At 36.9% G+C, this 18,951-nt stretch overlaps 1 protein-coding gene across 2 annotated transcripts in view; it reads right to left on the bottom strand.

Annotated features, from left to right (window-relative positions):
* The window catches only part of LOC117412040 (kinesin heavy chain), a 36,768-nt gene extending 21,243 nt beyond the window's left edge, over positions 1–15,525 (bottom strand). The window contains exons 1-9 of one of the 2 annotated variants that reach the window (XM_034019998.3): positions 15,021–15,525; positions 5,183–5,270; positions 4,112–4,185; positions 2,526–2,630; positions 1,671–1,719; positions 1,399–1,454; positions 1,049–1,136; positions 448–572; positions 29–133 (exon numbers count right to left, since the gene is read on the bottom strand). In XM_034019998.3, coding sequence (XP_033875889.1) covers positions 29–133; positions 448–572; positions 1,049–1,136; positions 1,399–1,454; positions 1,671–1,719; positions 2,526–2,630; positions 4,112–4,185; positions 5,183–5,270; positions 15,021–15,146 — 816 coding nt within the window. In that variant the 5' untranslated portion in view covers positions 15,147–15,525. The remainder of the gene's footprint in view (positions 1–28; positions 134–447; positions 573–1,048; positions 1,137–1,398; positions 1,455–1,670; positions 1,720–2,525; positions 2,631–4,111; positions 4,186–5,182; positions 5,271–15,020) is intronic. The other variant, XM_034019987.3, reaches the window with a different exon arrangement.
* Between the last annotated feature and the right edge of the window lie 3,426 nt (positions 15,526–18,951).

The following is an 18,951-nucleotide window of genomic DNA, read 5'->3' as shown; positions in this document are numbered from 1 at the left end:
AGAACGCATGAATAGTCAGATAACTTACAGTCCCTTCTGCCAGTGCAGAAATGACATTGCCCAGAGCAGACAGAGACTTGTTGATATTTTTAGCTTCATCTAGAACAGCTCCTTCTGCACCAGTCTTGCTGACCTGATGAACACAGGCAATAGAGAGCGCAGAGGATTAGTCAGAAAGAACTTACTTACTTCTATAAGAACATACACCTCCTCCACACCCACATCCCATTGAGCCAATGGGCCTTGTATGTGCATTGCCACATGTTTAATGTATTAAAACAATAAAGAAGTGCAAGCTCACTCACATAAAAATGAATAGAACAGACTGTGAATAAGGACCCTTACCATTGCTTACATAGACCCTTTAGCATTATGTGATAGCTTTTGAAACTTTAAAAACACAGGCAATGGCTACACTAGACACAGCGGGTGAAGATAAACGCTTACCTTCTCACTACCAGCCAAGTCTACCAGATACAGCTTCCCACACAGCTTCTTCTCTGTCTCCACGTTTTCTTGTTTAATATTAATCAAGAAGATGCTGTGGCTCCTGGAGCTGTGTTCATTCATATCTGTGTGGGGACAGTAGGCTGTGTATAAACTTGGGTCCAAAAGCATTCTACAGTATAGTGAGTAAAGCCCAAACAAAGAAATGTAACACAATTATGTAAATCACTTTAACCTAGTGTGTACCACTAGAAAACCTATGTGTACCAGCATTACACTTTCCACATCACCCTCTTATAGAATGTGAGGTAGACAGACAGTCTAGCAGCATTAATTATTGCATCATAAGCTTGCAGTGACTTTCAAACTGAAGTCAGTTTATAAACTCAAGCATTGTTTCCCTTGCAGTCATTTAAATCACACATTATATACTCAGCAACATGTAGCTAGCTAATTACACAACTTATATTTTCTATAACTATTAATCGTGGCACGATGGGCAAAACAACACACTATTTGCAGATATCTAAATAAATGTAAAGGAAGGTGCTAACTCTTTTTTCAACTCAACAGCAGAGAGATGTACGCGAGGGATACATACTTGTAACAGCAACGTGGCGATTGGCTTTTCCTTCATCAATAACATCCATCACCTCCTCGGGACTGGAGACAAACCTCTCTGTGCAACCCTAACAAACAAGCATCAGAGAAAAGGTTTTACAAACTGAAGATACCTATGCAGTGCACAGCATTTAAAACTAAAAAATATATACTGGTATAGCACGGTATATTTGTATCAAGTAAACAATTTGTTTTCTGTTTGTTTTCTGTTTGTTATTTTATTTGGGTTAAATGAAATTGTTTTTTGCTAGTTATAATATATTTTTCTATTTCTTTAGAAATAAACAAGGGCACAAAGCAGGCTTGTTCGGTAACATACTGTGTACGCACCTTCACATATGGAACTCTGTTTTTGTCTTCATGTACAGCTAGGTTGGTCTTGGAAACTACAAAAACACACAGATATAAGTAATGGTACCGGAGAAAGATTACACTATCCCCCCTAAACCAGACTTCAACATTGTGAATGAATGGAAAAGGAAGCACTTCAATAGGAAGACATTATCAAATAAGCTGTTTATACGTAAAGGGGTTCAGTTTACTCTCTTTGTATATAGTGTGAATCATCAGAGATAACTGTGCTAGGGGTCTGAACTACTTACCATCTAGCAGATCTCTAATTTTGTCCATGTAGATCTCAAAATAAGAAACCTAGTGGGGGAGAGAAATGGGAGGTTAATCATTCAGTTGCTATTTTTTTTAAACAGGCCTATCAACGGTACCTACAGTACCACCTTCAAATCAAACCCATTTAGCAACGTAATTTTTGTGAGCATCAAACATGTTTTTAATAAGGATTATAACAGGTAAGTAAGGCATTGATACAATCATCCACTGAAGATAAAAATAAGCAGCAGTTATCATATAACGGAATGATCTGAAAGTCTTCCCCTAGATAGTGGTCTGGTCTAGACTTTCTGCAACGCAGGCAAATCAGCAGTTGCATGGTCCCATCGTGTAACGAATTACATTAAAACTGCTGCAGAGAGGTACAATTAGCTGCATCCACATCTCTCTGTTTCTGTAGAGGAGTATATGGTACATTATTAAAGTATAGATACCCTATTGTCAAAAATACGTGACTTCATAATGTGATGCTAGATTTAATAGAAATTCCTTGACAAACATTTTGACTAAATATATTCTTCATATCCTATTATTGAGTATTTTATAGTTCTAGAATTACAGTATCCAGCATATTCTACTAACTAATGCTAGAATTAAGTTGGATATTCCCAAGTTCTAAATGATGAGTGTAACGTTAATATTTAGAGAATTTGAACTTTTCCTAAAATCTACTGCTAGTGTCACTTAGCAAAGGATGATTCTAAGTGACAGTCTTTAGCGGGCAGCTGTGTCAGAGCTATTTAGCCCTGCTGTTTGTTGATAACCGCCTCAGCCCTCACACACCCCTCGCTGGACCAGACACTTTATATAAGCCATCAGTCTGCATTTACCTTGATGTGGAACTCTAGGTTCTCATCCATGGAGTAAATGTGATCGAAGATGTCGTGTGAGATTCTAGGAATGATTCCCATCAGCTGAGGGTTATGCAGCTTCCCCTGGAAAGAAAAGGGGGTTTATATTACATTATCAGAGCAAAACAACCATCTTCAAAAAGATCAGAACCAGAACACTACCCTTAATTTAGAATGTGTATTACAAATGCTGACCAAGATACAGTGGCATGTTAACGTCTGATAATCTACGCCTCAAAGAATATTCAATGGCGAAATACTGCATATACTGAATGGAGTATCTTGGTCTATACACTGTGTGAAATGTCAGAAGCTTTAAGCAGAGACTTCCTATACCCACCAAACATGGAGAAGGTGGCAGTATGGCCTAATGCAATAAAGCTTAACAACCTGTTAAGACATGATTAATTCTAGCCAGTTTGAGTGGGTATGTGCCAAGTAGCACTGAAAAAAAGGCATTGTGGAGACTTAAAAATGGGGTTTGAAAAATTACTTCAAGCAGCATTCAATTTTCAGCAAACCTTCATGGTGATTAAATTGAGATCCCTGCAGTTTTGCCTGAAGGGATAATTACATCTTGAAATGCATGCTGGGAACACCAGCTATTAGCACAACAACCCACAGTCCTTTGCTTTGTATCAATCTGGTAATTTGCAATTACAGTAAACACAGCAAACGCACACAAAAAAATTATACGTCAGGCAAATATTCCTTCGGTTTCACAAAGCATCCTGGAGTTTCAGGAGTGTTTTAAGAGCCAAGACCCTGCAACATTGTACCTCCAACAGAAACAAATGCATCTATAGTCCCTGGAGACTGGTGCTATTTTCAGCTTCTTGAAGGCTCCAGCTTTCTTGTACTTCGCTAATCACTGCTAAATATAAGGAAACCCCATCTTTTTCATTTTTGAGGGATGTTAAGCTATGCGAAGCTTGAAAATATTTAAGTGAAATCCCTGCTTTATCATAATGCCCACTCACAATGCACAGGCCTCATCATAATCTCATTTTTAGAATTATAATGCTCTTACATCTCATGTGTGAAGACTTCTAATTTACTGCACAATGCAAGAGAGAAAAATAAAATCTTTCTGAGCCAGAGAAATTAAATTGAAAAATGGTTAAAAGCCAGTACAGTACAGTACAGTACAGTGTAGTACAGTACAGTGCAGTACAGTTTAGTACAGTACGCACCAGAAACAGTCCTGCAAATGCCATGCAAGGAAGTGCTGGTACCAGCAAAGAAGAAGAAATTCATAGACTTTCACACAACAGATGCTATCAATCCTGCTCATCAGTGATTGCAAGAAAAAAAGCAAGGTACCTATTACATACTGTATTGAAAAGTTTAAGGATTATTTCCCGAACTACATGATATGATATTATGTAGAGCCCTTATCATTTATGGTTACCCTGTCCCCATCACCCCTTTATTTTATAGAGGACTGTCACTGTTAGATCACCTGTACATATTCCATATACTATAAACAAACACCTTCACTTTATTTCCATTTTGTTTGTTTTTGCTGTTACCTAAAAAAATGTAGGCTGCCAGACTGCACTTACCTCCATGGTGTGTGTTTTTCCTGAGGAGGTCTGACCGTAAGCAAAAATGGTTCCATTGTAACCTCCAAGAACATCTGTGGGAAAAGATGATGACTATTAAGAGAGGGTATCTACCACACTAGCTGCAAATGCACATACAGTTAGCACTAAGTGCACTGGCTAACAGGTGTACTTACTGTATGCACACCTGATATGTTACTAAACTGTGTCAACATGGATTCTGATATCAGATGTCAGAAGCTAAGCAAGGTTTATATCGGCCAGTACTAACGAATAAGGAACATCAGGGATGCAGGAAGTGGCTTCATGGTAGCTCAGCTGGAGAAAGGATTCCTTCCCAGTGATGGAAAACTTGATCGGCTAGCAACAATCCATTAGTGTTTTTGTACAGTTTCTTGACATTCAGTCATTTTCTAAGCGTAATAACACATACCAATATGGACTCTTCTTGTGTAGTTGAATGCACTTGTTAATTACAGTATGAATTCACAGCTTGTTGTGTATTATTTCTTACATATAGTCCATCACATTGTACAGGCTTGTCCACTATAGCTTCCCCAGCCCAAATGCTGCCACTGCATGTTATTATTATTATTATTATTATTATTTGTCTATTTAGCAGACGCCTTTATCCAAGGCGACTTACAGAGACTAGGGTGTGTGAACTATGCATCAGCTGCAGAGTCACTTACAATTACGTCTCACCCGAAAGACGGAGCACAAGGAGGTTAAGTGACTTGCTCAGGGTCACACAGTGAGTCAGTGGCTGAGGTGGGATTTGAACCAGGGACCTTCTGGTTATAAGCCCTTTTCTTTAACCACTGGACCAGACAGCCTCCTGTGTGGTCCAGTGTTGACTTTCTAATGTAGCTTACCTATTGCAAGAGGGAATTTAAAAACATAATTTGTGATTTTGGTCAAATTTGATTATAGAATTTTGTTCTGATCTCGGAAGATTCTATGATAGATCTTAGAATCGTGTGCCAGCATAAATAGTTGAGATTCAATTTGCAGTTAACATGAATTTGGGCCTAAATGTTCTATCACCATTTATTTATAATGTAGACCTACCTTTAACAATCTGCTTTGCACAGGCATTGTAAACATTTTCCTGTGAAGTGTTAGGTGGGAGCACTTTGTCAAAGATATAGGGCTTGCCCTGTCAAATGAGAATGGATAAATCATTATTAAATCATACACCCATTTTTAACCCAGATTACTTTACACAGAGAAACTATCAGCCTAAAAATGATTCAATGCGTGTTGACTTTCAGCACACATACTGTACTTTCTGAAGTGTCACTTCAAACGCAACGCACTGACAGTTTCTATGAGGGAATCTCCTTTTTCTAGTGCCCACAGTGTCCACAGGGAAATGGGTTAAACAAAAAAAAACACCTATTAACCTACAGTCTATTCCATTTATTGTAGCTTTTGAGTTGAAAAACACGATATGCTCAAATAATTCTAACAAAGAATGAAACTAAGCCATAAAGTACTGACAGATTACATGCAAGTTGGGGGTCCGTTGTTGTTTTAAATGGAACATCTCTATGTTGGAGAGGAGGCATTACAGCTGCACACCCCTATTGGTCATTTTTCAAACCACCAGCTTTCTGCTTCTAGCAAATATGGTACATAATAATCGAAGCAAAACTATTGAGAATGATAAGTGTTCCTTAACATGTCATGCAGCCAGGAGGTGAATAATGTCTCTGGTGAGGTGAGTCATCAGTCACCTGCTACAACTTCCAATAAAGCTGACACTGTAGCCTTGCTTTCACTTCATCGCTGCACAGAGACACTGTACAGGGGGAAGAGGTGAAGCGAAAGGGAAATATCTGATTAGAGCGCATATCAGCTGAAGGAAAACAAAAACAAAATCAATACACTTGGCTGGGACTCCAAAGCTGGGGATATAGTCACATTTCTAACATTTTAACTGAGTCAATATGAAATGAGTTTTAGTAATTTGCTCCAATCTATGCCCACAAACCCATCGCCATCAGACAATGGGTGTTCAAAAACAAAAAGGGAATCGGTGTGTTAAAAATAATAATAATAATTAAGGTTATTGTTTTAAATTTGGATTAAACTCCCGTTTAAATCCTGTCTCATATGATTCTCTGAACAGCTGTTGCAAGGGGCTTAATACAAATGATTTAATAATAATACACATTTTAATAACAAAAAAATGGAATCCTCAAATATTTCTGTACATTTTCATTACAGATGTTTTTGAAATGTTTAATTTGATCAGAAATCAATTTTCGTTATGCATCACCAGAAGTACCCCATGTGACACTAAGATAAAAGCTATTTTAATGACATCCGTGGAGGGTCCATCATTCTATGCTCAGAATACTAACGTATTCATTTTATCAGGCTTGGGTGACACCAAGAACCCCCTCACAGTTTATAAACTAGTAATTTGTGCTCAAATTATACTGAAATTAGTATGCACCTGATGTGTGCTAACCGGTAAGAAAGCTCAAGGCTGTGGTAGGCAGAGAGATCCACTCCACCCCAGTGTGCAATTACTTCAGCATAATGAAACGCTTGTCATTTCTGTATGAAGAAGCCTGCGACCAGACTTAGCCACGAGTGAAATAATCCCAAGCTAGGAGAACAGAAACACATTGAACTCAAACAATCAGATACATTATTTATATACAGAGGTTTATGTAGCCTTCCAGACCCTGCTAACACTGAATAAATCATCCAGAACTTCAAAACGCCCAATCACAATTCTAACATAATACAATAACAAACTAACTCAAGTAGACACACATCTGTCTTGTGCCTTCTTCAGTATACTAAATAAACCTGCTTTGAACTGTGGAAAATTATAGTATAGTTAAGACATCTTTAATACGGCTGCTCAAGTTTACAGAAAAAATGTTGTTGAGACAAATAGTTTACTGCATAAAGGAGTTTCCAGTAATATAGATTTTTGTGATTTACTGATACACTTTGGGCTTGGGGAGAATACATTATTAGTATAGCAATACTACCAGGGGGCATTCAATGTAAAATATAACAGTACTACAATTTAACTCCATCTGCAAAGATCTGTGAGGTCATGAACCAAGCAATTCTACCACAAAGCCAAACTTAAATGTAATCAAGGGGCTCACAGGGAAAGAGACCTCTGGGGAAGAGGCCTGTACGATCTTCAAAATTAGAACTTCAGTAACCACACATTTAGCCAGAAGGGTGGGCAAAAAGCACAAAGATAATGTTTAAATCTGCAACATGAAGTGACAGAGCAGTACAGCACATTTGTTCTGCTCAAACAGTACTCTTTTGTGTTTTTATTTCAGTAAAGGATGGTCCAGTATTGAGGGTTAAGCAATTGAAGGGAAAAGGTAACGCAAACCCCTGGAGTATTGCCGCTAGAGCCTCCTCTCTTCCATTACGCAGACTTGTAAGAATAAGATAATGCTGATCGCAGTTCTTTTAGGCTTTTTAGGCTGAGCGGAGTGAACGCTACCTGCGCCATGTCAACAAAAATTACCAAAGGGCGACTGTACTGTAGCTTTCCATCTGAATCCAGGGATCGATACACACAAACCCAGATCAAAAGATAAAACTTTTAGGAGACGACTGCACAGGGATCTTTTTATTAAAACGCCTTGCTTCATTTTCAGAGTGCCCAGCATTGATTGCTTTTGGATTTAGGTAGCCTTTGTTTTGTCTGGCTGTTTATGCAAATTAATAAAGACATCGCATTTGCTGGTCATATTTAGTAATTATTTGAAATGATAATAAAAAGGTGATCAGTTTTCTTGGAGAGTATTACACGATATCAAATAAATGCTTTTTTAAAACTACAACATCACTGATGTTCTACTTGTCCCCAATCTCCACACAACAATAAGGAGCAGGCTGCATTTCTATGCTAATTGTGAAGGTGGGGGTCAAGACACAGTTAACAGAGAAGGCTGTGTACATAAGGCCCTAGTTGCCATAGAAACCAAGCCTCACGGGGAGTAAGTAAGGCATGACACATGCTTAGAAAATGCATCCACCCCACGTATCCCTAAGCAATTAAAGGCTCAAAGAGACATTACTGAGACAGAATCGGAAGGCATATATATCTCAAGCTGTTCATGCAACCTTGTATTATCCACTACATGTTAAATATACCTCATCCTCCTTCTGTTTCTCTGTTGTAATTTCAACTGCAATCTTTAGATTCATGTTTTTGCAAGCCTTCTGAATACAGGATTGTATATACTACAATTGTATAGGCTACATGAGGCACATAACAATATTTTGGTACGCAATTTTGTTTAAAAAAAAAAAAAGAGTATGCAGTATGAAAGACTAAATGCCCCCAACCACACAGATTTTCTAATTCGGGGAACTAAATAACACCATTCTGTTAATGTCCCTTGAGTGTGAATTCCATCTATCTTTACAAAACAGCAGGTAGAGTGCATTGGTAAAACAATGGGTTTCAATCCTGACATAAAAAGATCAAAGTCCAAAACAAAGGTTGATAATTCAGACAAATTCCCATGAACAAGGTGTAGCCCTGCGAATGAAAAATTGTTTTTTGAGTTGTTGTAAATGGTACTGTGTGTATTTATGTAAATAATTGTGTGTTTATTTGTGTAAATAATTATTAGAGAACTGGACGCTCCGTCTGTGACATCCTACCTGATGTGTTTGGTTGCGGGGGGAAAGCAGCTGGTGTGGCCAGCTGCCGATCACTAACCAACAAAGGGGCGTAATGTACTAAAGGGTCCCGCAGATACACCTCAGGGCTGCTGTAAGGGCATCAAACCATCGGGCAGTCTGCGCTGCTCAATGAGGATATAAAAGCCAAAATCATCCGACCACAGTGTGTTTAACCGGGGCCAGGTTTGTTCCAGAAAAAGGAAGACTGCGTGTATATCTGGGGTTGGGCTGCTGGTGGATGTGAAAAGAACAGGGATTAGGTTGGGATTGTAGATCCCCCCTCAGTACAGCAGCGAGGTATAGAAGCGGGACCTACCATTATTAGTGGAGTAGCACAAGCTGCATTAATGGCACCTTTTGTTTAATTGTGTTTCGTAAAAACTGTTTTATTTTGCTTGATGTACAATCTGTTGTATGTCCTCCGTCTCGGTCTCCCGTAATATGTTACATTAGGTTTCATGAGAAAGGGGTGCAGTATAGCCCACAGTGACACCCCAAATCCACAACTGCAAATCAACACACAGTGGAATGATCAGCTGCCAGTAAACAATTGGATGTATCTGTAGTTATAGCCTCCAGCTTGTTAAACAGAGGAGAACATGTGATTGCATCACAGCATGTCCCAACATTCTGATGTAACTACTGTTCGATGTATCACTTCTTAATACTGACTAAACTCTACTGAACCCAAGACACTACGGAGAAACAAGCAGTTATAGAAAAGAAGTAAAAGGATAGAGAAGCAGTTTCTGACTACATATGAGAAATACTGTTTCTGATACCAAGAGCATTTTGTTACCGATGACAGTTGCTGAGTCAATTCAACTGATACGAATTAACTAGCCAACTAAATATAGTTTAACAGCTACTGTACTGTACATAAAGCAAGGGCAATTGTTTTGAATAATGAAGATGTATGCAAACCAACTACGTGAGCTTTGAGTACCAAAACAGTGCATGTTGTTACGTTGGATAGTGCTTCAAACCATTTAAAGCACTATCATTCTAATAAGGTCCATTGGTCCAGAAATTGGTTTGTAAGTTTAATGGATACAACTGGACATTTAAGCAACGTTTCAGCATGTTGTCAGCTCACAGCAACACCAGTTCACTGCAGGGTGTTATTATGCAGCGCCTGCAGAAATCTGTGGTTCGCAATCTACTCTCTCTGTCCGTAACAAACAACTTCCCTTTTTGAGAATTCAAGAAGCTCAATGGAATTAATCTATTATAAAAAACACATTTAAAAAATACTCAATCAAATTTCAGGTTATACCCTGCAATTATATTTAATGACCAAAAGGCTACATCTCCATGGAGATGCCAATATCAGACAGTGATGAGAGCATCACTTCCAGCAATGAAACAGAAAATATTCTCAACAAAATCTGAAGGATATGAAATACCTGTTCTATTTCCTAAAACAACTCAAATAACAGAATTGTAAAACAACTCAAATAATAGAATTGTATAGCACCTGGCTTCTCAGAACAATTGTGAAATTGAATTACCTTGCGTACAAATTCTACCCAGTCCCTTACAAGCTAAAGTAATTTCCAGATCAGGATGGCAAACGTACCTTGTTAGAAGCGCACAATTTCTGTTACAGTAAGTATCATAATAAATGTGATATTCTTGATGAAAAGGGATTACACTGAACATATTTTTAGCTGCTTCGCCATTGGCACAGTGCATCCTGATACTTCCAGGTCTTGAATTCCCTGTTTGTCCCTGCCTGGATGTCCCTCTGCCATGGTCTGGCTCTCAGCTTGCACCCAAGACATCGAGGCCTGGATGTCTGCCAATTTTCTTCAGCTCAACACTAACAAATCTGAACTTCTTCTAGTAGGATCGAAAACTCAACTCAAGAATCTCAATATTGCTGCCTTGAACCAGGCCTGCTTGTTATACCCGGGCAAAAGCGCGCCACACTCGGAGAGCGCTCTTTTAGATTCATGGCCCCGACTCTCTGGCACTCTCTCCCAGCTTTCGTGCGTGCAGCTCCCACAATCGCTCGCTTCAAATCAACTCTCAAGACCCACTTGTTCTCGCTTGCTTTAAATTGTCTCTAAGCCTATATTTGTTGTTAGCGGTTGTCTAAATTGCTATTTCAGGTTTTTCTTATTCGTATAATTCTGCTTGACACACGCATCCACAATATTTAGAATTCACATCCTAGCCTTTTATTTAATGTATTTGCATTGTTTTTTTACTGTTGTATTTCATATACTATGCCATGTATTTCACTGTATGTAATGTATTATTTATTGTTCCTCACTATCTTGTAAAGCGCTTTGTGATGGTGGTCCACTATGAAAGGCACTACATAAAATAAATATTGATTGATTGATTGTTAAATTACATTTGTAGGACAAAAGATTAAGGTAGGCATGACTGACTGACTGACCTGAGGCATTCTATCATCTCAATTTACACCAGCTGTTCTTTTAATTTGGTCTTGGTTTAATTGTGTCTCTTTGTGTGACTGATTTCATTTCCATTTCTGCAAACCCAGTATCAATTCACAAGAGCCGAGGGAAGGGAAAGCCAGACTATCATTTTTTCTGTTCTATAGGCAGTTAGATGTTTGTCAACAAATATGTTTAATAAACTACCAAAAACAATACAAGTGTAAATTACAAACCCCAGTTTTTGTCATTAAAGCCGAATTATGACATTTTGATTCACTGCCAGGTTTATTAGCAAGGTGTTGTCATTTTATTCAAAAGCTTGTTAGACTGTAAGCAGTCATGAAACCACTGATGATTCCATTGCAAATACTCATTAAAAAGCAACCTCTAAAAATGTGCACATATTACAACCTTTTTATTTTTTTACAAATAATAATTAATATTATACATTTTTAAATCAATGAATCTAAAAAAAAAATAATACTTTCGCACATAAAATGTAATTAAATATTACCTGTGGATTACATTTTGAAACAGTAGTTCAATTTGTTAAAACCCTTTATTGAATTAAATCAAAAAAGTAAGAAATGAAATACAAATCCCTAACATTGTGCAACTGAGAAAGTTCAGTTCCTCGGTTACAGCTCCTCCCCCAAAGTCAAAGCAGGATGTCATTGCACACACATTTGGTTTACACAGGCTGCTGCTGCTATGTAGCTCATCCTTTGTGATCTGAGTATTTTGATGCAGAGCTGGCTGAATGGTACCAACAAGCTTGCGTACACTGCACCACTACTAAATTCCACAGAGAAGACGACAATGTGTGATCTTCATCTTCCTGGAACAGAAATCAGATGTCCTTTTAAAATGTGCCAGGAACGACTGCCCCTGGAAGGAAAAAATTATTCTGATTGTGATTAAAAAAAAATACTGGGGGACCTACTGCAAATAACAGGATGGCTTTTACTTGCTGGATGGCTGGAGTTTAATGCCTTTTTAATTTGACTGGGTCTGGCTGCATCCTGCTGCACAGCTGGCAAGGGAATCAAGGGGATGAGTTTACTGAACTTCCACAGGAACAGAGCAGCCACAGAGTCTCTGATAACAAGAGCAGCATCTCACTGTAATCTTACCAGGCCAAAAAACAAAACTGCTGGGAGTGTGGAATAACTCATCTTAATCCATCCCACCATCATCACGTGTACTCTGCTTGCTCACATCAGATGCTACCCAATTTAAGGGCACAGGCTGCTAATTTCCACAGTCCCTTCCCTGGGGTTTTTTTTTTTTTTGGTTTATGATAGCTGTTTAAATTCAGCAGATTTTACTTGCAATACAATCACACAGGATGAAGCTGGGCTCAATATATAAGTTATATTTTATTTGCAGAACAACACTATATTGCCATTAGTGAAGTATGAAGAAGTTAGCCATAATCAAAGTCTAAGAGGAATTGATATCCAAAGCAAAGATGATGGTGATGCTATTATTATTATTATTATTATTATTATTATTATTATTATTATTATTATTATTATTATTATTAACAACAACAACAACAATATTCTAGGCTTAACAAAAGTCCTAAAAAATGTATCTGCATCTCCAGAAATCACTGTATTCATTTTCTCTTTCTACTGGGAGGTCCAAAGCGTGTGTTGTTCATTGATATGCCAGGGAACAAGTATGTGGCTTAAAAGAAGAAGATGGTTAAAATGTTGTGTGCATTGTTATAGAAACATTTGCATCGATAACCACAATGAATGAGTGGCATCCTTATTACTGCAGCATTCTGGCAGTGCAGTATAACATTTGGGAGCCCATGTCTACACAGCCTTTGAATAATAAAGCATATACATTTGTAAACAGGTATTCTCTCTTCTCTTCCTCCATCTTCACTCCTCTCTACAGAATGTCCTTTCTACTCACTCTCTGTCTCCCCATCTCGCCAGCTGTACATTTCCAAGGACTCTTTATTAAATGCCAATTGTAATTTGAGGCAGTAGTGTGTGTGCATATGGGGGGTTCTTAGCTGATAACAGATACAACCTTCTGCCTTTACATATTAAATTAAGGCTAATCTAGGCCAGCACCTCATTCAAGGTAATGGAATCATCAGCTGCTTCAGCACAAGCTACTCTTTATTTTCATTTTATTTCAACAGACGACCTTGGCATCCATAAATCCATCCATCCATCCCTCACATGTAACATCTATAACACAGACCCCACTCTTAAAGTGTGAGGGGGTAGGGATTTTAACAGGCTTCATCCACAAAATTTCACTCGAACAAAACAAATGGGAAGAAAAACTATTGAATATCTCAATGCAATATTACATGTTTGAAATGCAATCCATCAATTCTTGGATAGGCAGGCATATCCATCTTCAGCAATATGCATGCAAAGATTATTCAGCATTGGGACAGCGGTTCATTACACCCCAATGCCAAAATGATGCATTTACAGATCTTGCCCTGAGTCAGTTGTTACTAAAATGGAATATTATGGAAGTTTAGTCCGAAGGAGGAAAGATAAATCACCTCCCCAGAATTTGGTCCACTTGAGCTACATTACAGACATGTTAAAGCTGGCATTTGCATAATACTAAACAACCCCATAGGGATACAATTAAGTTGAACCAGTTATCTCACATGACTTAATCCTGTTAGTCCTATATTATAGTTCTGCCAAAAGTCCTATAATACTGTATGCATAGTATTGTATAGTGTGCTTTAATGTAGTGTTTCTGAATAAGCAAGAAGTAGAAACATAATTCTCGGCCTTCTTTCGTTTTAAACAAAGTGATAGGTGATCCAGACTCTCCATTTTCAGATATCGTTTGGTATTTTATGGATACCAGGTTACTTGGTGGTATCACCCACCAATACAAGCATGCCCAGTGTTCTTGACATCACTCTCACAGGCGAGCTAAAACGCTGCAACTGCAGAATCAATAGAAACTAGAACCTGTCTACCTACCCTGCTGTCTATAAGGCTATTATACCTAAAATACCGGTAAAAGAAAATAAAAACACAGCCAGATCTATCGGATCAGAAATACATAAAGCAAAATCTCAGTAATCAATGTCAGAAGTTTAAAAGGGTGTTTCCTTCATAATATAGCGAACAAGCTGAAGCTGATAATAACATTTACTTACACGCTTTGGTTATAGAAAACACAGTGATATATATATATATATATATATATATATATATATATATATATATATATATATATATATATATATATATATATATATATATTCATTTACCCAATAAAACTGCTCAGGGGTTTCGTTATTATTATTATTTTCATTTCTTAGTAAAATATGCCTGTACGAAAACATAAAACTTACATTTTATTTTGATTTACAATCATATATTTTATAACACAGTTGTATTTAAAAAAAACAATAACAATAATAACCTGTAATAGGCGCCTGGAAAGACTCGATCAGAACTGATGATGGACACCGACAGCCCATAAGGGTGCAAATTATTTAACAGTGGCCTACAATTCGCACAAAGGTGCAAAGAAGTAAAGAAATGTATACGGTACCAATACAGCAATTGCACACCCCATGCGGAAAAAACAGAAGTAACACACCTGTATTATTATTTTTTTTTCTTTTTTGTTTATAAGATATTGATAGAAAAACAAGTAGTTTTGTAAAAACAACAACCACCAAACACAAGCACGTTATTCTAAACGAAAATAGACAGCATTTTGATCGTTTGTCAAAATAATAACTAATAATAATAATAATAATAATAATAATAATAATAATAATAATAATAATAAATACTTACCGCAATAACCACTGTGTCATCTTCTTTAAATTTAGGAATATATTTGTCTCCTCTAACAATCTCCGATTCATTTAATGGCCTAAAACGGCACATTACTTTTATGCTGCATTCAGCTTGATCCGCCATCTCAGTCTAGTTCAACGAGGAAAAAAAAAGAAAACAAAATACTACATTCACTTCTACAGCCAATTCAGCAGACTAAAGGAAACCTCAGCAAACCATTGTCACAGCAGCAATGCAGTCAATTGCAGCAGTGTATTCCATTCGGTGAGAGATGCCCTTGTTCGGCTCATTCACAATGGATTTTACAATTAAAACAAAATATTGCAATGACTCTTTATAGTTGTGCAGAAACAGAATTGTTTGTGGTCAGACCCTGCTGTTAAAAAGCCATTCTTCGCTTCAGAGTTCAGAAATCGCATCCTCTTTTATGCTCTGCCATCCAGCATCAGCATCAGCATCAGCATCTGTCACTTTTCACCCCCACCCCGGGCTTTCTAATCTCGCTGCATTACATCACCCGTTCTTAAAACACTCAAACCCGTGAGACGTTGGTAAACTGGGGATTGTAGTTCTTCCTATCCAAAAACCTATCTGCATATTACAGTACTTAAAATTCAGAGTTTAAAGCTAAAATTTATTTTCACTCTGCATCACAAACCAGAGATTTTAACAGCTAATAGCAACTTTAAAGTTAGAATGCATGCCGTGGTACTATTTCCTGAAGACTTCTGAGACGGACAAGATGTGCTGCTTTTAACCGTGCAGTAGAGTGGAACCCACACAAAGCACAAGCATATATTTCCAGCATCAGCTCAGAGGTCTGCTAGTAGGCATAATAACATAGATCTGTATTACAGTTATGTTCTAAGTTTTCTAGTTATACAGAAAAATGACCATAGTGAGTGAAACACTGACTATAGGAATAACATATATCCCAACATATTTGAGGCCCTTTAACCAAAATGGTAAATCAATTAATAATATGTGATATTATCAATTGATATTAATAATAATAATAATAATAATAATAATAATAGCATCTTTAGATTTTGCAAAACATCCTAAAGGCTGTATATTTAATCTTTAATGGCATATTGCCCCCCTGATAGCACAACGCCTGGTAGTGTTTAATATTCCGATTGCCTGGCTAAAGAGCAAATCTATCTATTAAAGTTTAGTAACTAAACCACCAACATATCCAAACTGATGCATGTCAAATAATTGACTAAATAAAGCAGTGTTGCTATTGAAACACAATAACAGTACTGCTTTTTTTTAGTTTTATTGCTTGATATACAGTACATTGAAAATAGCTTTATCTCAGATAACTGGTGGCTCTGTCATATGACTTCAGGTTACACTACCAGTGATCAGAATATTTATGGACTATTGCATCATGTCATTGTTTCTGATTACCAGTCACATGTCCAGTCATATACATCCCTAGGGATGGTAAATAATGCATCAGGTGGTCCTTCTGGGAGTAGCTGGTTTAATGAAACTGGAATAATGTCCACAGGCACATAGATCAGTTTTTTATTATTATTATTATTATTATTATTATTATTATTAATTATTATTTTCTTAGCAGATGTCCTTACCCAGGGCGACTTACAGTTGTATACCAAAAAAAAAAAAAAAAATACATATCAATTTTAATAGTTTAATAACTGAAAATCTAAAATATGAAATCTGGAGCTGGGTGCAATATTGGCTACGTGTTTCTCTCAAATAGTCTCTGCTAGTTTTAATTGTTTTTGGTCTAAACCTAAAGGGCACCTAATAGTAAAAAGAAATCTCTGGGTAAAAAATGTCTTCTTAATGCTACAAATCATTCTGAGCAACACCATTTAGGAGAAGGAAAAAAAAAATGAGCACATGCTTGGGAAATTAGCCTTCAAAGCTATTATGTCAACTCAGGTTTACAGCTCCATGTCAAATTCATTCCACATATTTAATGTATAGAACTGCTCTGCCAGCAGATCATGAAATACCAAATCTCCTATTTCAACATGATGTAAAATTAAACCAGAGCTGCAATATGCTGTAGATCTATAAATAACTATTCATTTTTCATACTTGAGCTGAATTGAACTAAAAAAAAAGGTATTTGCTCATGAGCAATAAACAATTATTAGATTATGGATATTGTTTATTACAAATCTTACAAAGCATAGTTAACACAAATTAATTTTTTGCTATATTAACTATTTATTTATTTATGAAATATTGAATAAAATATAATAGGCCAGTATTTCCATTCTAATTATATCTGCTGTTGAGCTGTCATAGTACAGCCCTGGGTGTGTGTTGATATTGTACAGGTCTTGCTTGTGCAAAAACAAACAAAAAAAAAATCAGTTTTGGCATGTGATATCCAAGACACATTTGGATAGATTATCACGCTAATGCACATAATCCAATGTCAGGCTGGTACTACACTGCCAAAGTCACAGTGACCAGAGTTGTGGGCATATGGTGCCTTTAATATAATGAACCCGATAGACTACTGCTCCTGTTTTAGCACCCTTTTTTATTTATCTGCTGCAAGTACCAAAGGACAGTATTGCTAGCAGCAGAACAATAGCAAACGGGCAATACATGTCAGTTTAACTACCAATACAAGGTACAATCAGAATTCTACACTGTGATATAAAACACTGAGATAATTTGCATAGCACATAACCCCATACATCCCTGTGACCTTTGCTCCGACTGTCTATTACACAATACAGTGTGAGATGTCAGGAATCAATTCTCAACTGCATATCAGATTATGAGTCGTACACTTCTGCAAGCAGTGATTACCAAAAAAAGTTGGGGGGGGGGAGAAAAAAAAACCCAAACATTTATTAGGTCTACTGCATGTAGTAGCAGGTGGAGATTATGGACTTTTTTTGTTTACATCTTTTTTGCAGCTCTTCTAAAAGTGCCATATGCAGGATTCTTTTTGGTAGGTTTGAAAGACACAGCATTTAAAAAATGCTAGAAAAATGGCTTTGAACATCCCAATAAGGAAAAGTTACTAACCATTCCTTACCAAAACTTACAAAACTTTGTACTTTTAATCAGAGAGGTTTTGTTAACAAAAAATGCAGCTAACTATGGTAAAACCTGAAGTGTGCACTTAGTCAATTTGATGAAACAGCAGCCCAAAATAGTAAAATGTGAAGATTTACTATTTAAGTGTCCACACTAAAAAATATTCCTTAAATCTAGCTTTTAATTTCTGAATTAAATGTTGGTGTGTGTATATATATATATATATATATATATATATATATATATATATATATATATATATATATATATATAAAAACACTTTCAGTTTAGCAAAAAAATAACCAAATAGTTATTGGCGCTCAACCCAACCTCAAACCCCTCCGCCCCCAAAAGGTGCATGTTATTCTTTAAGGCATCAACAGAAAAGGACCCCTGCACAGGGACATGCTTACAAAAGGGCTTCATCCCCATATTGGGAGTGCAAGTTTCTTGGGGATCCCTAGAGAAAACAATGCCAATTTTGGGTCAAGTACTATGCAAAATAAGATGCGAACAACAGGATACAAGTTGGTACTTCAGTCAGCACTTGGGACACTTTTCAGGTGCAATGCAATAAGTACAAACAATAAAAGACAATATTTAAAACTAAAAACAACATAATATTGGTGTTGTTTCTTTAGGATAAATTGTAAACTTTGAGAACCACTAGGTGGCAGCAATTTGAAAAACCATTTCCTTACCCAGCTGTGATGTCCATCAAGCCACATTGCAGGAAGGTGGTGCTTAAGATAGTTACTTGCATATCTATGTATGAATGGGGGCTGAATTTGGCAGTTCTTTTCAGTTAGAAAAAATTCAGACATCAAAACCAAAGTTTTGATATGTGTATATATATATATACATATATTTTTTATTTCCCTGCATT

The sequence above is a fragment of the Acipenser ruthenus genome, chromosome 10 (assembly GCF_902713425.1).
Source record: "Acipenser ruthenus chromosome 10, fAciRut3.2 maternal haplotype, whole genome shotgun sequence".
In the NCBI taxonomy this organism is placed as follows: domain Eukaryota; kingdom Metazoa; phylum Chordata; class Actinopteri; order Acipenseriformes; family Acipenseridae; genus Acipenser; species Acipenser ruthenus.
The sequence above is the reverse complement of the archived record's forward strand: the minus strand, read 5'-3'. Positions and strand labels throughout refer to the sequence as shown.